Genomic DNA, 24,351 nt, shown 5'->3' with positions numbered 1-24,351 from the left:
TGCCAACACGGGCTGGTGGCCAGGCAGGGACAGACCACAGGCACACGCAGATCTCGGCGCTTAGCCGACTGCCCAGCTGCCTCTGACGCCCCAGCGCTTCCCTCGCACCGCCCCTCTCCTCCCCGCTGGAGCAGGCTGTGGCCTCCCCACAGGGCTCTCATCTCTTCCTCCTCCGTCACCCCGCTCTACCCAGCAGCAAGTACCATGTTCTAAAGACAGAAATGCTCCCTGCCAGCACCCCCGACCGGCTTCCCTGCACACACGGCACAACCAGCACTCCCACACCCCCCGCTTCAGGCCCCACTTGATCCGACCCTGTTCACAACTCCCGCCTCCGTCAGGCCCTGCTTTCCCTTCCTCGCTGTGCTCCTGCGTCGCGGCCTTCTTCACGTTTCTAGACTACATCAAGCTCTTGACTGTGGTGGGGCCTTTGCCCGCATGGTACCCGATGCCTGAAGCTCTGGCCTGGCTGGAGACCCGCTCCCACTGCCCTGGCAGACTCCCCACCTACTCCCCTCTATTTCACTTCTTTCTGATCCCTTCATATCACTTATTACAACAGTCGTCTGGTGTTTTTTTCTGTCTTCTCCAGTAGAAGGTGAACCCTATGAAGGCAACTCATCATTGGATGGATGAATGAACGTATGAATGAACAAATGAATGAATGATAAAGCCTTTTCCGGAGCCCCTGTTCCCCTCCCCTTGGGGTTCTGGGCTCTCCTTCACTCAGGAAGCTTTCACAAGTGTGCTATTCTGTGGGGTGAGCTCGTGCAGGTGAGCACGGTGAGGCCACTCCTGGAACAGTGACAAGTGACTGCTCTCCCTCTGGGGACACAAAACTGGAGAGCAAATCACACCCTGTGACTGCCCTCATGGAGCTTACCGTCACTGTGTCTGAGAGGCACATCCACTGACTCAGCTGGGGAGGGGCAGGATTTGAACCCTGGTCTGTGGGACTCCAGAGAAAAGCTCTTTCCCTGCCCATGAAGCCGAACCCACGCTGTCTGGGGAGCAGCTACCACGGGTTATGCGGAGCGGTGGCGCCCTGCCGGGGTGGGTAGGAGAGGCCAGACATGCGGATGACACTGGGCCCAGCCCTGGGCATCTGGCCCACGGAAGCCTGACTGAGCTCAGGGCCAGGTTTTCTGCTGGCTCTGTCCCTTCTCGGCTCTTCCTGTTCCTCATCAGGCTCTCTGGGGCATCCATGGGCTCCGGCTGGCTAGGTGCTAGTGTGCATGGGACGCAGGGGGTGGCAGTGGGCTTCCTCCGACAGGCAGGGCCAATGACACCTTAGCAGCAGCCACATCCCAGCACCAGGGAGGAAATGGGGAAGGGGGTTGCGGTGAGGGGAGCAGCCGTGCAAATGTGCTCGCTCACGCTCAGATGTGGGCACACAGATGTGGGTGCAGCTATAGCTGGGCACACACAACAAATACACAGTGACACGTGGACAGTTGCATGTGCTCAGCAAACAGCGAGTTGAAGGGTCTCAAAGGTTTCTTTAGCTCTGCCAATATAGCTCTGCCAATAGATGTCCTTTTAGTGTGTTCCCACCCCTAAGAGAGAGGCGATGGCTGGGAGGAGGAGGAAAGTCCAGGATTGGGGACAGATTAGCAGATGGACTGAGGATGCTTCCAAACACTGTCTCCTCACACACTTGGGTCTCTGAGGTCCTGGCTCCTCTGTGTGCCCGCCTGGCCTTTTGACCACGACGATAAGTGCTCCATTACCCCTTATCATTCATCCATCCATCCATCCGTCTACCCGTCTCTCTGGAAGATTTTTTTTTTTTTTTTTTTTTTGCGGTATGCGGGCCTCTCACTGTTGTGGCCTCTTCCGTTGCGGAGCAACAGGCTCGGGACGCGCAGGTTCAGCGGCCATGGCTCACGGGCCCAGCCGCTCCGCGGCATGTGGGATCTTCCCGGACTGCGGCACGAACCCGTGTCCGCTGCATCGGCAGGCGGACTCTCAACCACTGCGCCACCGGGGAAGCCCTCTCTGGAAGATTTTACTGAGCACCTGTTCCAGCCAGTCCCGTGGAGGCTATGGGGCTAAATGGAGAACAAGCCCTGCCTCCGCATACGTGGAGCGTACACAGCTGCCGTGCAGCCGTGAAACAGTCACACAAACAATTATATAACTGCACTGGGTCAAACATGTGAGTAACACAGCGCACCTGACTGGGGGGCCAGGTAGACTTTCCCCAGGACGGGATGCTTATGCAGAGGCCCCTCAAGGATGAGAAAGGTGCAGGGGAGAGGGAGGGGCAGGAACGGCCAGGCTGAGGGAGGTGGGAAGGGCCCGGGAGGCGCCTTCCAGGAACTGGCAGGCAGCGCGGCGGGGGGGAAGTGAGCAGGACGAGAGGGGGCAGCCTGGCCGGAGCTTGCAGGCTGTGCGGGCCGCGTGCGGTGTTTGGACCCCTCTTGGAGTACAGTGGAGCCTGTGGAGGCTTCACGTGGAGACTCAGTGACCCCGTGAGGAGGACACACCGGGATACGGAATTCTTGAGGCGGCATTTGCAGAAACCAGGTAAGAGATGACGACGGCCTTGGCTGGGGCAGTGCGCCGAAGGTAAGTGCACAGACTGCAGAGAGATTTCAGGGGCAGGCCTGACTGGATGTGGGTGTGGGCTGAGGCAGAAGGCGGGCTAGCAAGTGACCCCCAGTTTCCTTGGCTGAGAATCCAGGAGGATGGGGAGGCCTTCCACTGAGAAGAAAGCCCTGCAGAGGAGTCGGAAGCCAGAGAGGCCCTCCCAGGTCTGGGGCTGGGGCGACGGGGGGCTGATGTGATTTTATAGTGAGACTCGTGATGACCCCTGGGCTGGCCTAAAAGGACGAGGACAAGCTAGATTGCTGTGGAGGGGTTAGGACTTCCTAGGCTCCAAAGGAGGGAGAAGGTTGTATGCGTACGTTGGTGGGGGTGGCCATGGGTGCACAGGCAGGGGCGTAGCCAGAGGTTTTGTGGGATCTGAAGCTTACACAGTTTGTGGACCTCTTCAAGAAAAAGAATACAAAATTAAAAAAAGGAAAAAAGGTACAGGCCCCAAAAGGGGCCTGTGCAAGTTAAGCATTACCAGCTTTCTGGTAAGTAGCCTGTGGTGGGCCTTGGGGACCCAGAGAAGAGTAACAAAGGGAAGGGTGTGGTCAGGCGGCCCCAAGAAATGGCACAGACAGGTCTGCAGAGAGAAGGCCCCGTGGTTGAGGGCGGAGGGGAGGAATGAGGGCTTTAAATAAACAGCCGCTGGGACGGGGCTAGAGGCATGCTCTTCTCATAGGGAGGGCCGACACCCCTGGAGGTAAACAGCACCCAGGGATGGGGAATTCCGAGTGAGGAACACCAGCTCCGGCTGGGGATACCTCCTGCCCCCCCCAATGGAATGGGGACATGAGCCACTCCCTTGGAAAGGAAAGGAAGGAACCACCTGGAAGATGGGGAGACTCCAGGCTATTCAGGTTACTGGCCGCAGGGATGCAGGGAGGGGTAAATGCAAGGAGAGCAGGCTCCACGGCACGCTGGGGCGGGTGGGCAGCACATACCCATGGTGGCAGAGAAGATGACGATGCCCAGCACGTTCATGCCGTCGCTGGTGCCAGGCTCCGACTTGTAAATGACCTCGGGCGGTGGGGTCAGGTCCAGGGCGAAGTTCTGCACACGAGAGCCATTCTCCTCCTGGACCCCATAGATGAGGATCCGCCGAGGAGGGGCCTCCTCCGGTGCCACCTTGGGGGACTTCACAACGGGGGTGGTCTTGGTGCGGTACTGTTGGGCGACATCCCAACCCGGAATGAGTCCAAGTGTTGTTATTAATATCAACAACAGCAATGATAATAACATCTTGGAAGCACATTTGTATCCACTCATGAACTATTTATTGACAATAACCCTGTGACACAGGCAGGACAGGGATTATTCTCAATTATTATCAATATTTTACCAAAAATAAAACTGAGGTTCCTTTATCCATCCATACACTACCCAGCCACACCTCCCTCCATCCCGCCTTCTCTCTTCTTTCTATGCCTCATTACACCCACCTGGGACCCTCTCTAATCATCCATCCATCTCCTACCTGGATAATCTACTTGGATAGTCCTCCTTTCACCTGTTTATCCCCTTTCAGCTATCCATTATCCATCCATAACAGCCAGCCAGCCCTGCCTTCCACTGATGGAAACTTGGATTTTCTATTTGAAAAGCTCAGCTTGTCCCGAGCTTTCTTGATGAGATGAGGCCCCAGCTGGGAAGAGTTGAGTGGCTGAGTCACCTACCTTTCCTCCTCAGCCCTCAGGACATTCCTGAGTCTTTTCTTCTCATTCCTCAGGTACTAGGAGTCCACATAAGGGCTCCTATCCTCCCAACACCACAGTATCAATAAAGCAAGTCTTCTAGTGGGGGAAAAAGGGAACCACTCAGGATCTGTGCTTCCGTTCCCTCATCTGTAAAATGGGGTCTTAATAGTTAATCTACCTCGTTAGGTTAAATGAGACAATATATGTGAAGTGTTGACAGCAGGGCGTGGCACATGGTAAGCCTTCTGTAACTATTACTGCTATTATCACCACCACCACCATCACCATCGTAATCAACATCCCAATGTTGAACACTCTGTGCTGGGTGCTGGGCCTTGAAGGATGGGTAGGAGTTTGCCAAAAGATAAAGGGCATTCCAGGCAGGGAAGTGAAGTAGAGCAATATTCTCTCTTTCTCTCTCACATCTTCAATAATTCCCCGTCACTGCTGGAATAATATCTAAACTCCCTAGCCTAGCATTCAGGGACCTTCACTACCTGGCTCATCTCACAGATGAAGACCCAGGACGTTAGGAAAGATACAGTGATTAGCTCAGGCTTTCACAGCTCCTTATTTCGGAGCCTCTTCCACAACCCTCAGCCACCTCCTCTGTGTCTCCAGGCCCAATACAGGGCCCCAGCACAGGGAAGAAGATAGGAAATGCTTGTTGGACTGAGTCAACCGACCGGCTGACATTTTAGAAGAGGAAAAGAATGGGAAATTATTAGAAGTGCAGACAAAGATTGGTGTACAAGGTTGTTGACCATAATTTCTTGTTTTGGAAAACAACTGAAAGGGGAAATGGGCAAATAAATTATAGCCAGCCTTATAAGAGCCAAACAGTTGCATCATCACTAAATATTGTATTTTTAAGAAACATTTAATAACCATGGAAAGTACCCATGATATAACGGGAGTGGGGAAGAAAAAGCAAGATGCACACCATATATGTCCTATGATCCTAATTTTATTTCTAAAAACATTTCTGCAGAGAAAAACAGACTAGAAACATACCTTCTACTATCGCTATTGCTGGGTGCTGGAACTACAGGTGGCTTTTATCCTCTGCTTTGTATTTTTTAGTATTTTCCTAATATTTTACAGTGAATGTTATTACTGTTTTTATTAGGGGGAAAGGATTATTCTAAAAAGAAAGGGGAAACAGGCTTAGATGCAGACAGGTCTGGGTTCACCTACTAGCTCTGCCATTTACTAGTGATATAACCTTGGGCAAATCCTTTAACCCTCCTGAGCCTCAGATTCCTCGTCCAGGAGAGGGGCTGGCCCTACCCCAGGGCAGGGTTGTTTTGAGGACTGAAGGGGATGGTGTGTGCGCGCATGGGTGTAAACGAGGGCAGAGCAGGCATTCAGCAGGGGCTTCCCTCCACCCTCATAATTCTTCTTCGTGAAAAGTTGGAACCCAGGGCAGGAGTGTGGCCCCAGGAGGCTCTAAGGATCCAGGTCCTCCCACCACCTCTCCCTAGCGTCCCAACCCCAGAGACAGGGAGACTGGCTGGGCAAGCCTGTCATTCCTTAGCCGGGCCCAGGCTGGCCCTGCCTGCCCACCTCTCCATCGTCCGGGGACCCACTCACCTGTTTGAATGTGGCTTCCACCAGGTTGGCTGGGAACATGTTCCTGGGAAGAGAGTCAGTAATTGAAGAATTCCAGGATAGGAGGGCCCTTGGGGTCATCTGAACACTTCCCTTGGCAGTGAAGGACTTCTGTGATCCTGCCCCACCTCCCTATGCAGTCTTACTTCTTCCCACCACCCCCATCCCAGGACTTAAAGCTCCAACACCATCTGCATAAGGTTCCCAAAACACGCTGCATACTTCTCCAGCTCCAGGCCTTTGACCACTGTTCCTTCTGCCCGAAAAGCACTGCCTACTTCTCTGGCTGATTCCTACTCCAATCAAGCAGAGGCCAAGCCTTCTATGACTGCTCCAGGTGGACTCCATAGCCCTTGCCCTGTGGGTCAACTATGCTCCAGCACGCTGCTGGATGGCACTAGTCACGTGATTGCTTCCCCCACAGACTGGCTCCCTTGAAGGTGGGACTTGGTCATTCATATCTTATCTGTGGCTCCCAACACAGGACCTGGCACATAAATGGGATCATTGTTCTTGTTAATATAATTTTCGTAAAGCTAAAGGAGGAGGAAGTCTTGTCCTACCAGATATGAAAGCATACTATAAAGATGTAACTGTCAAAACGGTGAGATACTGACACAGCCGTCAATCGAAAAATCAATGTAATGGAACCTGTAGCCTAGAGACAGAACCTGGGACATTTAAGTATTTCATATTTGATAGAAGTTGCTTCACAAATCAGTGAAGAAAGGAAGGACTCATTCTAGAGAACTGCATAACCAACTATTCAGAAAAATAAAAACTAGATCTTTATGTACACTGCACCAAAATAAATCCCAGATGGCTTAAAGAAATAAATAATTTAAAAAATGAAACCATAAAAATCTAGAAGAAACACAGGTTAATGTTTTATCAGATCTCAGGATATGGAAGGACACTCTAAGAACAAAATCAATAGATTTTACTTCATTAAAATTAAGAATTTCCTAAGTGCAACTTAGTATCCTGCATTGGATTCTGGAATAGAAAAAAAGAACACTAGTGGAAAAACTGGTGAAATCCAATGAAGCAATTTAGTTAACAGTGTGTACTAATTTCATGTCTTACTTTTGACAAATGTGCTAGATGTAAGTCACTAACATCAGGGGAAGACGGGCACAGCTGGGAAGTCTCTTTACCATCTGTGCAACTTTTCTATAAATCTAAAATTATGCCAAAATCAAAAGCTAAAACAATTGAGAAGCTCTCTAAGACAGATTACAATACAAATAAAATAATAAAGCAAATGACAAACTGGGAAAACTATACAACAAAGTGTTATCATCCTAAATCTTTAAAGAGTTTTTACAAATCTTGACCTTGTTTTCATGTTCACTGTCTGTCTTTTCTCGCCAGAACATCAGCTCCCTGGAGGGCAGGGATCTCTGTTTTGTTTTCCGCCGTGTCCCCAGCACCTGGAAGAGTGCCCGGCACGTAACAGGCACTCAGTAAATATTTGCTGCATACATAAATGGACCACAGAAACATTAATACCTCAATAGAAAAGTGATGGAACGTCCTGACCAGGTTATTCACTTTGCAGAAAAAAAAAAACATAAGTAGCCAAAAAACCTTTTAAAAAATGTTCAAGGTGGTGCAGTGGTTAAGAATCCGCCTGCCGATTCAGGGGACACGGGTTCGAGCCCTGGGCCGGGAAGATCCCACATGCTGCGGAGCAACTAAGCCCGTGCGCCACAGCTACTGAGACTGCCTAGAGCCCGTGCTCCGCTACAAGAGAAGCCACCGCAATGAGAAGCCCGCGCACCGCAACAAAGAGTAGCCCCCGCTCGCCGCAACCAAAGAAAGCCCGCGCGCAGCAATGAAGACCCAACGCAGCCAAAAAAAACCCTCATTAAAAAAAAAAATGTTCGGCTTCACTGAAAAAGACATTTTCACCTATCAAACTGTTAAAGAAATTTTCAAATGACAGTACCCACTGCTGAGGATGTTTGGTGACTCCCTCACGTGGTTCTGGCAGCAAACTTTGTGTAAAGCAATTTGCAGTTCACAGCGAGGGTCTTTGCCTTTATAATCTGCTTTAGGAACCTAACCTAAATCAGAGATGCTAACAAGGAGTTTTGCTCCTGTGCTGGCACTTCCTTGAACAGGCCGTGCGCCTCGTGTGCACGTTCCTCCGCTACCTGGACCCTCCGTCCCGCTCACTCTTGCTCTCGGCAAGTCTCTCCTTTTGCGAGACTCAGCTCACACATGCATGGAGTTATACACATGAGTATGAGTGTGCGTTCTTTCTTAACTTTACACCCTGGCAGCCACTGTTGGGAAGCAGAGACTATAATTTTTTTCACTGTTGCTAAAATACAGGTTCAGGGTTAGCATATGGCAGGAGAAAGAGGGCTTGGAATGAGCTACCATGGCAGAAAACTGGTAGAGAATGGTCTTGGCTTTCCCCACTGATTTCAGCTTTGTCACAAGGGAGAGAAGAAGCAGGGTCAGGAGCTGAGATCACAGAAGCTCACATGAGGCTGTATTTTGATGAGTGGTAAGCAGATTTCTGCCACCAGAATAACAGCTGCCTGCAAGGGCTCTGGACAGCAAACAGAGCCAAAGTCACGCCAGGCACACAGCCTGCTGGAGCGCATGACCTACCGGCCCTGGGCGCTCCTGACCAGAATGGAGGAGGCCCACACTGCATCACGTGGTAACAGCTTGAAAATGTCCCTGGGTACACTTCCAGTAGGTTCGAGTGACAAAGTGGTTAGAGGAAAGGCTGCTTTAGCATGAGCAGAAACCAAGGGCGTTCAGAAGGCCGTATGTAAGAAACGGAATGGAACTTATACCTCATACATACATCTCTCTACAACTTCCTTTAAAATGACAATAATTTAAATTATGTGCTGCAGCACGGATGACTAGTTGTCTGCCCAGTCTCCATGCTGTCTCCTTACTCACTAACAGAAACCCAGGCATGTTACAGGGACCAAGAAGGCCCTGACATCAAGCCCTGTTTCCCAGCCTCTCTTGCCAAAGGGGTGGCCAATGCGATGTAAGTGGGAGCCATTGGGTGGCATTTCCTGGAAAAAGCTTTAAAAGATGCCCATGCAGCCAGGACCCTTTGGTCCTTTCCTCCAGCTCTTTTCTTTCTGCCCGGAACATGGACATAATAGCTGGAGGTTCAGCAACCTTACTGAACCATGAGACACACTGATGATAAAAGCCAAGCGCTTAATAAGTCCAGCAAAGCACCAAGGTGGAGGGAGCACGGACTCCTGTTGACCACGAGCTGCCACCTCTGGTCTGCTTATTTTTGGGAGAAAGTGCAGGCCTTTACCTTACTTAAGCCTCTGCTGCTTCAGGTTTCTGTTAAGTAGCAGCCCAAAGCATTTCCTAATACATGTGGTCATACTAATTCTCAATGAACTTACCCTCAGATTTTAATAAAGAAGTATACCTCTGATTATTAAATGAAAAAATATGCACCATTTTCTTTTGGCTTTGAAGACCCATGGGAAGCCTTCCTGTCTGCCCCATGAGGCCTGTGTTCCCGGTGGTGGTTACGTAAAATGCAGACATAATGTTCCTGGGAGACGTTGGCAGCCAAGCCCATCAAGTATACACACACTCTGCCCTGGGCCTCCCCACACATCTCTTGGGGCAAGGCCACAGTCCACCTCACTTACTATTTGTAAGTTCCCACTGTGACGGTTCCAAACTCACCCCCATCCCCAAGCCAAGCTCCAAAGGTGGGAATTATTCCTTTCCAAGCACAGCTCCCAAGAGCTTCATCCAATCCCTGAGCGGGTAACTGGGAGCTATAAATAGACCCAAGTCATTACTTAATCTCTCTGGTGTTTTTGAAAGATTGGAAAACAAAGAAGGGGCCCAGCTCTGACTGGTGTTCTGCTTGGGTTTGTTCTGTGAGGCTGCTCTGTGAGCAGACGTCAGTTTTCTGGAACCCCTGCTTGGAGCCCTGGGAAATGAACTCATGCCTTGGAGAGTCAGCCAGGGACATGGCCTATTGTGTTCCTCAGGACCATCTTTGAGAGACGGACGCGTATCTTCCCTCCCTGAAGGATGCAGTGGGCCTTATTTCGCCGTTCGGTTGGACCCCTCATCTTTCTGACTTTTCCTTAGGCACACCTGCCTCCATTTCCCAGTTCCCTGCCCTGGTCCTCTGTGTTCTTGGTTGGTAGGCAACTGCTCTGGGCCAGAGCAAGGGTGATGGGGCCGCTGGTACCCTCATCGCTGGTGTCCTCATTTTCTGCATGGTCTCTCAGAATGTCAGAGCTAGAAAGGGTTGCAGAGAGTAGCTGTCCAGGGCACTCTTCTGGTCTGTCTGTCCTAAGGTGGCTGTCAGCTGGATGCAGGGACCTGCATTTCCCCCCTCTCCCTCCCCACCGGCTCTCAGCACAATGTCTTTGCCCTGAGCAGTTACTTAATAAAAGTGGGCTGAATGGAACGAAAGTGACTGCACCCGCTCCCAGGGTGTCCCCATGCCTCCAGGCACATCCTGCCCACTCCACGCTACCCTGCTCCAATCCATCCTTCCCAAACTCACCTCCGGCCTCCCCCTTCTCGAGTGGAAGAGCCACCCCCTCACCTGGGATCAAGGTCTGCAAGGTTGAGCTCTGCACCGTCCTTCCAACCTCGTCCCGGAACCAACCCACCTCCAGAACCTTCTGCTCGTGCCCAGAAGCCTCCTCACTGGCCTCTAGGCCTTTGTGTTTCGGAACCACAGAGCTAGAAGGGATCTTGAAACCGACGGGGGAAACAGGCCACGGGAGGGGGCTGGTCTGCCTGCAGCCACACAGCGACCACACAGAGGTGAGACGAGCTTCCCTGCAGGAAGCATGTGATCTCCCCCGCAGCTCTGCTCTCTGACTAAGAAATGGTGTCAGCGATGTCCAACCACCCAGCTTTGCAAAACAACTTGCTCAGGGTTGAGAGCGACTGGGGGAAAAACCTCAAACCAGAAGGATAGATTTTCACCACGTGAAAAGCAACTGAGAGCAGGAACTCCTCCTGGAACATTTGACTCTGACATGTGGGTCGGATCCAGAGCCCTCAGCCCCCAAGCAGGGGAGGCCATTGGGGAGGGCGGGGCTCCCCAAGCGCCAACAATCCTTCCACCACAAGGAAAGGCTGTTTCAAATCATAGGATCCAAGAAATGATGAATCATAGTCACCAAATCTCAGAAATAGTGCGTCTTAGACATGAAGCTTCTCAAAATTCCTCCTCCCTTGGCTTCCAGGCTGTCGGCTTTCCTGGTTCTCCTCCTGCTCCAGCAGCTGGACACAGCCCTCCAGTGCGGCTGGGGCTCAACCTGGCCTCGCGCCTCGTGTGCTCAGCCACTCTCCCTGTGCTGGTGCTTCTTCCTGCAGCTTCAAACCCTGCGGCTTCACCGATGCCCCTGCATCCCACATATGCAATCAGCAAACACTCAGCACCTCTGCCGTGCAGTTGCTGTTCTAGGTTCCGGAATACAGTGGGGTGATTTTTAATTTTTTTTCTTTGCGGTACGTGGGCCTCTTACTGCCGTGGCCTCTCCCATTGCGGAGCAGAGGCTCCGGACATGCAGGCTCAGCGGCCATGGCCCACGGGCCCAGCCGCTCCGCGGCATGTGGGATCTTCCCAGACCGGGGCACGAACCCGCGTCCCCTGCATTGGCAGGCGGACTCTCAACCACTGCGCCACCAGGGAAGCCCATAGTGGGGTGATTTTTAACTGGCCCTCCCAGAGCATATTTTATTCCAGTGGGGGAGACAGAAAAAGAAATACAGAAATACACAGAGAGGGTAGTGTCAGGTAGTAATCCAAGCTATGAGGAGAGAGGCTGACAGAGGCTGGGAGGCCCCTCTGAAGAGGTGACACGGCAGCGGTGTCAATGGAGGGAGGGAAGGGCCATCCAGGCAGAGGCAGCGAGGAAGACCAAGCTCCCAGACGGGACCCTAAGCACGTTTGGAGGCGTGCACAGAGGCCAGCAGGCTGGAGTGACGGGAGGGAGAGTTGGAGCAAAGGTCAGAGGCCAACCTGTGCATGGAGGGGGGATCATGACGGGCCTGTAGGCCATAGTGAGCATTGTGGATTTTGTCGACCTGTGACAGGTTGCGGGCAGGTTTTTAAAGGATCCCTCTGGCTGTTGTGCTGAGAACAGGCTGTAGGGAAACAGAGAGAAAGCAGGTGACCATACAGGACCCTCGAGTGAGAGGCGATGGTGGTCTGTGCGATGGTGGGAGTGGCAGAGGGAGACAGAAGGGGCAAGGTTTAAGATATCATTTTGAAGGTAGAGCTGACAGAATTTGCTGACAAACTGGATGCAGGATATGAGAGAATAAGAGAGGCATCCGACCAAGATGGGCAGGACTGAGGAAAGGACAGATCTATGGGGAAAATCCAGAGTTTAGCTTTGGATGTGCTAATTTCGAGATGCCTTTAGACAAGTGTATGTAAGAATCTGGAGTGCCGGTGAGAGGTTTCCACTGGAAACAAAACTCAGCAGCGTCAGTGTACAGAAGGTGTACAGCGCCACGGTACTAGGTGAGATCACCAGGCAAGTAAGTGTAGATACAACAGACCTTGCCTGGGTCTCTCTGGCTCTTGACCCTGTGGGTGAGAACCACACAACAGGAACAAAACTGCAGGTATTTTTGTGATCTTTGGTTCATCACATCTCAAAGGATAAAAAGAACCTGGAGAATGGAGAAAATGGAGGGAGCGGTAGCTTGATTGCACTGAAGGCCCTCACTCGTGGATGCCTTTGCCTTGTCACATTGCCAACCCTTCCCACCCTGAGTCTGGGCGTGGCCACATGGCTTGCTTTGGCCAATAGGATGTTAGCAGACTTGACAAAAGCAGAGACTTGGGAAAATACTTGTATGTTTCTCTTTGCCTCTCTTGTTCTGCTACCTTCCTCGTAAGAACATGCTGGCTCTCTCTTGGAACCCTCTCACCACCATGAAATAAATACAGGCTGGTCTATGGGAAGATGAGGGACCACGTGGAGCCCAGCTGGATTATCTTAGCCAAGATCACCCTGGAGTAGCTGTTCCCAGCAGCCAGCTGCCTGCAGACACATGAGCAAGCTCAGCTAAGCCCAGTCCGAGTCAGCAGAAACCTCCAGCTGACCTGTAGACTTATGGTTGTTGTCTTGAGGCACTAGGTCTTCAGATGGTTTGTCACACAGCAACAGCTAACTGATGCAGAGGGTGAGGGTTTTTCAAGAGAAAGGGAAAGGGAGAGAGAGAGGTTGTATGCTGAGGATGAGAGGAGTGCTTCTCCCTAACTTTAAGCCAAGAGACCTTGGCGGTGTCCCCTAAGATCTGAGGTATGTAGGGGCTGGTGCCTGACTCACGTCCAAAGGCCTTGGGAAAGGGCTGCGTTTCCAGCAAGGATGTGTGTGTTTTTCACGGGCCAGTGCGGACCTTGCAGAAGGGACACTGCCTAAGAGGATCACCAGGGCGGGGGGCGGGGAGGTGTCCCCAGCAGAGGAGCTGACCAGAGGTCAGGCCTGAGGAGGGTACTGTGAGCAGCCAGATGGCGCAGGGAGCGCCCAAGTCAAGGGAATAACAGGTGAGAGACACCAGTGATAGGAGGGGCCCCAAAGAGCCCGCAAAAGCTCCGCTGAAGGAAAACAACCGGGGAGCAGCTACCCCGGCTCACCCCACTACATAAAGGAGGACCTTCCTAGCTCACTCCCTCTCCCTCTTCACTGCGCCACCCCCGGGGCTAGCAACAGGGGAGTAGGTGCAGCAAGAAAGAGAGCAAAACCTGCTAGGACCTTCTTCCCACTCCAGCTTTCCACGTCTGAATCAGATGCAAAAGGCTAGGACAGGATTCGCTTTAAACTGGATGAGTCTGGAGTTTTACTGTTAGACTGGACTGGGTTTCTTATATCTGAAATTGGTGAGAAAATGGGAGGGACCAGAGGAGCCCCCAGAGCACGTTTACTGGGGCACCCTATTGAGCCCAATAAACTGTTCCCAATGTGGTGCTTCCCCGAGCTCTGTCCCAGCCCTGCTGTCCTCACCCACACTGTCCTGGGAGACCCCTCTGCCATCAGGGCCTCCCTAACACCTCTACCTGCTGCTCTCCTAACCTCCATCTCCCGCTCAGACTTCCCCACAGGATTCAGATCCACCAGCCAACCATCAGCTGACGCCTCCCTCAGGAGGTCTGCACCTGCTCCAGCACTGTCCTCTGGCCCTGTGACCACGCTGCTGTCCACTCAGGTGCTCAGGCCAGAGACCTTCATGCCCTTTCAATCAGACTCCCACCGCCTCCACCCTTCCCCCCTTCTCACCGTCTCTTGCAGACTGATTTTACCTCCTGAGCAGCCTTCAGTCTTCCCTCTTCCCCCAGGCCCACGGCTGCCAGCCTGGCCCAGTCCCTGCCTCTGTCTTCCCCGCCTGCCATGCGCCCCACCTCCAGTCCACCAGCACTCTGGCGGACAGAGGGAGCCTTCTGAGTTGGAACATGCTACTCCTAGGTTTAAAACCCATTTCCGGGGGCGTTTAGGATAAAATGCAACTTGGGGCCTGATTGCCAATGCTCTTCATGGTCTGGCCCCAACCGACTTCTCCAGCAATGACTGTCCACTCCCCGCTCACATCTCAAGCTCCAGTCACACTGAATGGGCCATAACTTCTCCCCATAATACTACCTCCCAGCTCAGGACCTTTGCACAGCTGTTGCCTTCTTCGGGAATGCCCTTCCTGTGTCCCCTGTGCCCTCCCACTCATCCCATCTTGATGGGGGTGGACAGTTCAGTGTGAGCCCAGCAGGAGGCACGGGGGCTGAGGGGGCAGAGAGTGGCCTCTGCGGCTGCCCCCCTTGTTACCATTAGTGATCAAGGGCAGACCCCGAGCACCTCATCCCCACACCCTCTTCTGCCCCATGGGTGACATGCGGGGCTGGGACTGTGAGGTCAGCAGTCCCAGCCCCGGCATGGCGTTCCCAAGCAGGGTGCCGGCGGCAGGAGTTACCGAATGAGGTCCAGCAGGGGGTCTGCTGAGCTCATGATGGGCTTCCCACTATGCTCCGTCGTCTCCTTCTGGGCCACGCTGCCCGGGTGGATGATGGACACCATGACGATGCCCACGATGACTGCCATGAAGGTGGTCCACAGGTAGTATGCTACAGTGAGGATGCCCAGGCGGCTGGAGGTCTTGGCATCCAGGGAGGCGAGGCCGGACATCAAGCTGGGAGAGCGATAGGGGTCAGCGTCTGTGGGTGGGCAGGCCAGGCACTCAGGTGTACCCACTCTCGCCCCCTCCTGGCTCTGCCTAGCACCCTCACAGCGTTCCAGGGAATGTGCAGGCATGGGGATCCCCCCACTAATCCAGTCCCCGAGGCTCCATCCAGCCTCTCTATGCTCTGCTCTGCTCTCTCCCCCTTGCCCAGTGTCATCAGCTGAGCCCATTCACACCTCTAGACCTTTCCATGTTTGGTGTCCTCTTAGCACCTCCTTTCACTTGCCCAAATCCTACCCGCAGGTAAGACCAAGCTCAACGCCTCCTCTTGGGTGAAATCTTTTAGGAGCCCATTCTGGGGGTCCCACAGCTCCCGGCCTCCTCTGTCATGACCCTGGTTGTCACTGTCACTGTCTGTCTTTCTCATCAGACTGAGGACATGTGAGAAGAGGAGCAGATCTGACTTCTCTGTGGGCCCCTCGTGCCCAGCATGAGCTCTCTGTCCTGCCACCAAGCAGGTGGTTACTGTAGGCTTTTGAATGAACTAATGAGTGAGAGTAAATGAGTGAGTTAGAGCCCTGGGCTGGGACTTGGTGACCTGGGTCCTAGTCCCAGTTCTGCCCATTGGCTATGTGACCCAGGCAAGCAAGTCACTCCTCCATCTTTAGGCCTCAGGATCTGCATCTAAAAAATGGGGCCATGGTTAGATTTTTCCTTGAGAGGTGCCACCCTGTGGCCGTCTTGGGTTAGTGCCCCGGCCCAGACTCTCCTCTCGCGAGACTGTATGGAGAGGCTTGTGGGTCTCTCTCCTCTTGGCTCCTCCCCACTCCCCGCCTGCCCTGACCCTGGCTCTCTGCCCACCAGAGCAAGTCAGCCCTGGAGCTATTTTTCTCATGACTGTTCGGCTGGGGATGCGGAATGGGGGCAGGTGGGGAGCGAGAGATTAGCTAAGGAGATGCTTGCCCTTTGCTGCCAAAAGGATTTTTCCCCAAAGCCTTTTCATTCTTTCAGATAAAGGAAGTATTTGTCTGGTTTTAATCATGTAAACAAGAGCAGATAATCTCTCCGCATCCACCTCCTCTTATCATTAAGCTACATCTAGCATCAGGGCTGAGCACAGAAAGCCTTTCCTGCACCCCACGGTAACTGCTGCCTGTGAGCACCCTGCTCTTCCCTGCTTGCTGTAGCAAAGCCTCACTCCCCTTTTAAAATGCAGTTAAAGGGTCCCCTCCTCCAGGAAGCCTTCCCTGACCATCAGGCAGGGGTAAGGCCCCTTCTCTGGGCTCCCATGGCCCCTGTGCTGCCCTCTGTCCCAGCCCCACCTCATTGAACTGTTGACTATTTACTGGAAGCACCACCAGGGCTGGGCCTGGGTCTGATTCAGTGCTGGGTCCACAGAGCCAGAACCAAACTACACTGCTGGAGTGTAGTTTGCTGAATGAAGGAGTGAATGAATGAATGAATGAGTCAATGTTTACAACCTCCATTCATGCCTGTCTGCCAGGACACCATATGTTAGTGATGGGCTTAGGGTGGGTCTTAGATATAAATCCTGAAGGGCTCATAATGAGATTGTGTGGCCAGGAGAAATGGGGGCCACCCTGCAACACCATCCATGAGAGAGATCATCCCCAGACAAGGGCCAGCACCTCGGCCCAGGGCCAAACAGGCCTCTGACCATAACAGAATTTCCTCACAGCCATGGGAAGCCATGGCCCTGAGAAGAGGCCCTGCTCGAGGTCACACAGGACACTAGTGGCCAGCTGGACCGGAACTCATTCCCCAGCTCCAGGCCTGTCCTCCTTCATCCATGTAGTTATTCAATCCTTTAGCACGTGCCCACTCTGTGCCATGCCCTGTGCCCACAGAAAGAAATCAGAAATCAGTCCCTGACCTCAAGTAACTCCTGGTCTGGCTGCTGCGGGGGGTGGGAAGAAGATGGACATGGACACTCGGGACAGAATTGGACTCAGGTAACCAGGGGTCAAGGTGTTTGCATCAATACCACAAGGGAGGGGACAAGGACGTGCTGCTATCTTTATTCAGAGGAGTGAGGGATCACTTGTAGCTAGGAGGATCAGGAAAGGCTACGTGGAGGAAGGGGCACTGGAAGATGAGGCAGATTTGGAGACGGAGCAGACGTGCCAGGCAGTGGGACACCAGAAGATAACAGGGAGGCTGGAAAGTGTGGGGACACTGTGGTGTTTAATGTGGTCAGAGCTCAGGTCATATGTGAGGCAGAGTGAGATATGGGGCAGAAAAGATGGACTGAGCTCAGGAGTAGGAGTGGCCTTGAGCGCCAGGCCAAGGGGCACACAGGGGAGAATGAGGTAACACACAACACATCTAGCAGAATTTGCTGGATGTCTGAGAAGGGAGAACTAAGAAGTCCTTAGATCTGAGAATATCAAAGTAAACCAAGTATATAGGGAGGGTCACTGAAGTGGTATTTGTAAAGCAAAAAGCTGGGACCAACTTCAATCATCAAGGCAGATTAGATTAAAAGTTACAGCATATCCATGCAGTGGGCTTCTAAGCAGCCATCAGAAGTGATGGTGTCATTGGAAAGATGTTCCTATTTTATGTCAAGTGGAGGAAGCAGAGTACAAGATAGTTTGCAGGGTGCCCTGGAGCTCCTGTGACACAGACCCCTCTCGAGGTTTGTGGTCCAGATAAACACAGACATGCCTGAGGGATTGTGCAGGAGAGGGGTGCAGATGAAAATCAGATCTCAGAAAGGGGCAAAGGGCTCCTCAGAAGGCCACTCTGAGGAAGAAGAGGTCTAACGTGGGGGTGGTGCAGCTCAGGGATAGAGCGGATGTGGTAAGGAAGGGAGTGCAGGTTCTAAATATAGCAGGAGTGGACCCTGGACACAGGGGCTCTGGAAGGGAGAAGGCTGATGAATAAAATGGAAAGCATTCCATCACCTGGGACACGAGCAGTTCCGCTGTGGAACGTCGCTCCCGCCCGCAGAATGGAAAGGGGTTTTCTACTGGCTGAAGAGAAAGGAGAGCAGCCGAGGTGGGAGCGGTTGGGGAGGAGCTGCTTGACAGTATGACAGAGCAGACCCTCCCTCCCCAGGCTGGTGCCGGCAGTGCCAGGGTGACCGCAGGTGATGGCGGAGGCCGAGCAGACGGGAGCTAAGTGTGTGGGGAGGGCCTCGATTCCGCGTGAGATGGCGGCCACTCCCGGAACTCACAGTCACAGGAAAGGATGTTCAAGTGACTTCCTTGACAGCCTGCCATTTGGCTGGAGGGGGCTCCTCGAGGTCTAGACTTTTGGGCCAAGCTGTTAATGTGACCTTTCTGAGAACCTACAAGCCGGGGTGGTGTGCTCTGCAGGGAGTGTTAGGTCACATGGACATGCACAGGGGAAAAACTAAAGTTTAACAGTAGCTGTCTTTGGGTGGTAGGATAATGGGCAAGTTTTGTTTTGTTTTTAATGTTTTTCCACATTCTCTGTTATTTCGAGAATAAGCATGTCTTGCTTGTATGATGAAAAACACAACCCCTCAAGGGCCAGCAGCCACAGAAACCGTAATTCATCTGGAGCTTAACTGTCCCCAAACACCTGAACATCCACCTCATTTGATCCTTAGCGTTCTGTCAGTGCTGCCCAACAGGATGATAATGTGAGCCACTGTAATGTTAAATTTTCTAGTAGTCACAGTAAAAAAAAAGAAAAAAAGTCAAAAGAAACAGGTGAAGTTCATTTTTGGTAAAATTAACTTTAATAACACTTTATTTAACCCAGTTTACCCAAATTATTATCATTTCACTGTGTAATCAACATAAAAAATGCTTAGAAAAACGGCTTCTGGTTTAAATTTTTAATTTAATTAAAAACAAAAAGTTCAGTTGCTCCATTGCACTAGCCACATTTCAAGGGTTCAGGAGTCACTTATGACTAGCGACTGCCTTCTCGGGTTGTGCAGTTTGAGTTACAGATAAGGACAATAAAGCTCAGGGGGTGGAGCTAACCGGCCAAGCTGCCTAGTTGTGAAGTTAAGACTGGAACAGGGATTCAGCCCTGTGGGGTTTCCCTTCTCCCACAGTGACTCTCCGTGGTAGGACCCGGTTTAACTCCTGTGCAAGAAAAAGCCTTCCGGTTTTGGCTAACCATGATTTTAATGTGATTCAGCCCATGTAATGCCTATTTAGTTCAACGCTCGGAGTTCATGACCTGCCCCATGGCTACAGCCCTCAGATTTGTGGTGGTGAGCTCCCCATCTTTGGAGGTATCCAAATGGAGGCTGGGTGGCCACCTGTTGGAAGGCTAGATCAAGGCTTCCAGGCTGAGTGGGAGATTCCATGAGGATGACTTCAAATGCTCCTTCAGGCTCTCTGATTTACGGTGAGGGGAGAATAGGTAACCTTGCCTCTGCGACTCCCACGATGGCCGGGTGCTCCTGGGAGTTCCCCACATCCTCGAGGGCCCTGGCAAAGCGCCTCAGGAAGCCCAGAAGTCTGGGACTCCCTCCGAAGCCATCTGGCCACCCCCTCCGCCCCGCCCCCAGGGCCCGGGATTATGGTTCAAGAGCTTGATGTGACTGGGGAGCCGGCTGGTTCCTGGGCCCAGCCTGTTTCCATCTGGTAACCCCTCCACTTGCAGGGGGCGGGGAATGGAGGGAGAAAAAGGCCACTACTGACCCTCACCTGTTCTCACACCAACCCTGAGGTGGGTATGGTGACCCCATATAACACCGGGAGGCACCCACCGCTGCCTGCACACTTCACTGCGGAGGGCGGACAGGCTGCTGAGACTGCTGGGGGCCCCTCGCTGTTTGAAGTCTTGGTGGCTCCCCTTCGCCCTCAGGAACTGTCCACGCTCCTCCAAGGCCTTGGGCCACTCTCCTCCTCCTCACTGGCACCTCTCCAGCCGCCCCGTTCTCCCTGCTGCTCCTTGCACCATCTTTGTGTTGGTTGTTCCTTTAGCCTGGTACTCTCCACCCACACCCCCCAAGCCCTCACATACCTGCCCAGCCCAACCAATTTCCACTTGCCCTTTCCAGGGTCAGCTCAGACATCCTTCCTCTGGGAAGTCTTCCCTGATACGGCGATCTCACCTACCTCCCCAGGGCACCCTGTGCTTCCCAGTTTCTTACACGGCACTCTGCCGGCATGCTCAGCCCTGAACCCCCACGGCCCGGCCCAGCTCTGGCGCAGGGCAGGCTGGCGGGAACACGTGCTGCGCGAAGCAGTGAACACTGAAGGAACCCAGTCCCCTTGCCCCTGTCCTCCCTGGTTTACTTTCCCATCCTCTCCTGCTGCTGCTACCCATCTCTCTAGTCTCCACTCAGGTACTTCCTCCCTCTGAGGGCCTCCTGAGCCCGCTGACTAGGCCAGGCAGCTCCTGGAGGCTCCTGCGCACAGCCCTCACTAGCTGGGAGCCTCGGGCAAGTTCCTCAGCCTCTGTGCGCCTCAGTTTCCACTGGAGGATAGAATGGGGATAACGATGGTTTATTGTGAGCATTGATCTAGGTTTAGAATAGCGCCTGGTACATAGCAAGTATTCAATATATTCCAATAATTAGCACTCTTCTGTGATGGCATCGTCTGTTCTGTGACTACCTGCCCCAGCAGACTGTGAGCTCCTCCAGGGAAAGGCTGAATCTGGCTCAGTTCTAGGCCCTCAGAGCCCGGGGCCTGGCCTGGCCTGGGTGCAGGTTTGCTGGTGTGTATGTGTGATGTTAAGCCAGGGTGGAACTCTAGACTAGTTGTGAAAAGGGGTGACTTCCGAGCTCTGATGACCATGAGTGACCACTGTGGGTTCCCGGAGGAAAAGTCACCTGGACCAGCCTTGGGCCCCTTGCCAGGTTTAGAGAAAGGCCCCTGGCGCTGTGTGTCCGTGTGACATCAAGCAGTTGACACCGGGTCCTCTGAGAACTTCGGGGAATGATTACCACAGGCAGTCCCCTCTCCTGAGTGCTGAGAACCTGAGAGGGTCTCTGGAGGTGTACTTCGGGGCTCTCCCTTCAGCCCTCTCCTTCCTGGTTGTTTTATCAATGCCTTGGCCAAGGGCACTGACAGCATGTGGATCAGATTGTAGAGGTTGGGAAGCTGGGAGGAATAGCTAATGTGTTGAATGAGGGAGTTGGAACCGAGCAGACCTCAGGCCAGTTCTGACTGACACGATGAAGAAGAACACGGACACATGCAGAGCCATGCTTGGCTTCAACAGCTCGGAGAGCGCAAGCTCTGGGGTGGAGGGGGGGCCTGAGCCGCAGTGGCAGCACGTGGGAGGGGGACTTTGGGGGTTTGTTTGCTGCCAGCTTGGTGAGTCACTGGGGAATAAGGGTGCCAAAGGGGTGGGGGGCCCTCAGCCTGTGGGGCTAGAAGCCCGGAGGGCTTGCTGAGGAGGCCACGGACCTGCCCTGACGTTAAGACCCTCCTGGGAAAGGGACAGGGGAGGGAGGTGTGTGTCCCATAGAGGGCAGCTGGGGTAGGTGGCAGGGGACAGTGAGCACAGCAGAGCAGACCCCGGGAACACTGGGATGGATGTGGAAAGCCACAGGGAAGCAGATCTCAGCTCAGCACCAGGAATAACTTTCTAGCAAACAGAGCTGTCCCGTCCTGGAAGGGACCACCTTGAGAAGCAGTGAACTCCCAGTCACTGGAGGTGTGCAAGCAACTTGCTAAAGTCACACAGTGAGCAGGTAGATTTGAACCTTGGTCTACTAGCGTGACAACATCCATAGTCACGACATCCTGCACTAGGAAGTTAAAGGCAGGAAGGAGCCATATCCTTGGGCTGTGGCTTCGTGTGACCCAGTCAGGGAGGCTCTCCCAAGCTGGTCCCTGGGTGCAGCTGCAGGCAGTCCACCCGACAGGCAAGTGGATGGAGGCATCTGGGGGTCCATGGGAGTCTCGTCAGCCCTTCCAAATATTAAGGTCTTTTTCCTTCCCCTGAGCAAATGACAGGCCCAGCAGTTGACAGCAAGTGCTACGTTAGCACCGAATTATGCTTCCCGGCTGTCCCTGCCACAGCCCCACCCTCAAGCCAACTCCTTCTAAGACCTGAGGCAGGAGGCCAGACTCCCACTTGGCTAAGGTCTGGGTCATCTGGTCCCAGCACTCCCTCCCAAGGGCAGAAATTCCTCTACCACTTCTGATTGCACGCCTCAGAGGACAGAGAACTCACTACCTCCACTGTGGGCTAGTTATGCTTATTAGTATGAAATCTGCCTCCAGGAAAGAGAATTTCCACACTGGGCCCAGCCCTGCCCTCTGGAGCCACACAGACCAAACCTCTTTGGTTCCACTTTAGATTCTACGGGATGGAGGCAGGTAGGAAGGTGGGGAGGGAGTGCAGGGCTCAGGGGGTGGGAGAGGGAGGAGGTGGCACAGAGACAGGCATGGGCCTGGGGTGGCGCTGCCACCCTGGCATCCCCAACTGCCTTCTGCAGGTCTCTCCTTCCCAGGCCCCTGGGCATGGGGAGGGGATCGATTGGGAACTCAAAAATAACAAGCTTGGGGCTTCCCTGGTGGCGCAGTGGTTGAGAATCTGACTGCCAATGCAGGGGACACGGGTTCGAGCCCTGGTCCGGGAAGATCCCACATGCCACGGAGCAACTGGGCCCGTGAGCCACAACTACTGAGCCTGCACGTCTGGAGCCTGTGCTCCGCAACAAGAGAGGCCGCGACAGTGAAAGGCTCACGCACCACGATGAAGAGTGGCCCCCCCGCTCGCCGCAACTAGAGAAAGCCCTCGCACAGAAACGAAGACCCAACACAGCAAAAATAAATAAATTAATTAACAAACTCCTACCCCCAGCATCTAAAAAATAATAATAATAAAATAACAAGCTTGGGCTCAGTCAAAAGCAAACGCTGGAGCAGCCGCGGCTGCAGCCCTCCGAGAGCTCACTTCTGACCATCGACCAGTCTCAACCCCTTTCCACTGGAAAGGCTGCGTTCCTGAGTGTAGTAAGGGTCGATCCAGTTCCCAATCCACGTGAGCAGAACCCCTGCCCCTTTCTTTCCCACAAGGCAAAGAATGGCAGGTGGGAGGGAAACAGTGTTCCCACGGGTGACCGTTACTCTGCTCTACGGTTGCAGACAGTTGCTAGGAATGACTTCCCTGGGCTGCCCATCACTGGTTTTTACGACCAGTGCCACTACGCCATGGTTAGGAGCCCTGCTCCAGCGGGAGGGAAAGACCCCACCCAGAGGGAACACAGGTCCCCTGCCTCCCTTCCCTCCTGCATCAGGGCTCCCTCCTGCAAAGGCCCTGGCTGGGCCTGCCTGCCCCAGGCACTCAAACGAGACCCTCTCCATGCAGTGTCTCCACAGAGAAGAGTAGCAGCTTTTTCAAAACCTCACCCACCTCCCCAGGCTCAGAGAGGCCCCCAGCACGCCCCACGTTGAACACTTGCTCTGTGTGCTACGCGGTCCCAGAAACGAAGGAGGTGGGTTTGTGGTCCTCAGGTGGGTGCAGAGACCTGCAGTCTGGACAACACGAAACCCTGGGTCATGGCTGGGATCGAGAGAGGCTGGAAGCAGGGTCTAGCCCGGCCTGGGCATCAGGGGTGGGGGCTGCTGACTGGATCCTTGAAGGATGAACAGGAATTCTCTAACTGGAAGGGGGAAAGAGCACGGGAGTCTGTGCTGGGTGATAAAATCTGGGAGTTTTTCAGAGTCACCAGGCTGACGGTCTGATCCCACCCGCAGCCCACAGCTGGGCCATGTTTCCCCTCCTGATGAGTAAGGCGATCAGGTGACTGGGCAAGAGGGCCAAAGAGCGATCCCAGGGCTCCCATCAGAGAGGTCAGCAGAGCTCTGCTAAGAACAGTTGCCCCACGGCTTGCAGAAGCCGTGGCTGCCCATTCCTCCTGCCCTCTCCCACTCACTGTCTATCCTGGGACGCCCCCGGCACACTGGCTCCCAAACCAGACTCTGACGGCTGCTTGGCCCAGGACCATCTCCAGTAAGCTAGAACGTGGGTGTTTGGGAGTTTTCTGCCAAACTAGAGTTCCTCAGGAAGGGGGAGAAGGGAGTGTTGGGTTTCTTTGGCCAAACGTGACTTCCTGATTCTAAGAAAAATCAGTTTAAAATTCTTACAATAGAAAGAAAAGCAATACATACACATGCACACACACACACACAACATACCCATATGTAAGGACCCACACCACACATTCACATACTAACCCACACATGCCCTTGGATCTCTCTGCTGCGATGTAGAGCTTACAAAACATTCTGCCATGTTCAGCATCAGTGAATCACAAACACATGGATTCAGTTTTGCTTGAATGATGCCTGGTTTAAGAAATTGAAGAATGAGG

At 53.3% G+C, this 24,351-nt stretch overlaps 1 protein-coding gene across 2 annotated transcripts in view; it reads right to left on the bottom strand.

Annotated features, from left to right (window-relative positions):
- The window catches only part of SLC1A7 (solute carrier family 1 member 7), a 46,249-nt gene that overhangs the window by 5,500 nt on the left and 16,398 nt on the right, over positions 1-24,351 (bottom strand). Inside the window, exons 3-5 of one of the 2 annotated variants that reach the window (XM_030870170.2) lie at positions 14,859-15,074; positions 5,883-5,925; positions 3,537-3,759 (exon numbers count right to left, since the gene is read on the bottom strand). In XM_030870170.2, the coding sequence (XP_030726030.1) occupies positions 3,537-3,759; positions 5,883-5,925; positions 14,859-15,074 (482 nt within the window). The remainder of the gene's footprint in view (positions 1-3,536; positions 3,760-5,882; positions 5,926-14,858; positions 15,075-24,351) is intronic. The other variant, XM_060305448.1, reaches the window with a different exon arrangement.

Source organism: Globicephala melas, chromosome 1, assembly GCF_963455315.2.
Source record: "Globicephala melas chromosome 1, mGloMel1.2, whole genome shotgun sequence".
Classification (NCBI taxonomy): domain Eukaryota; kingdom Metazoa; phylum Chordata; class Mammalia; order Artiodactyla; family Delphinidae; genus Globicephala; species Globicephala melas.
The sequence above is the reverse complement of the archived record's forward strand: the minus strand, read 5'-3'. Positions and strand labels throughout refer to the sequence as shown.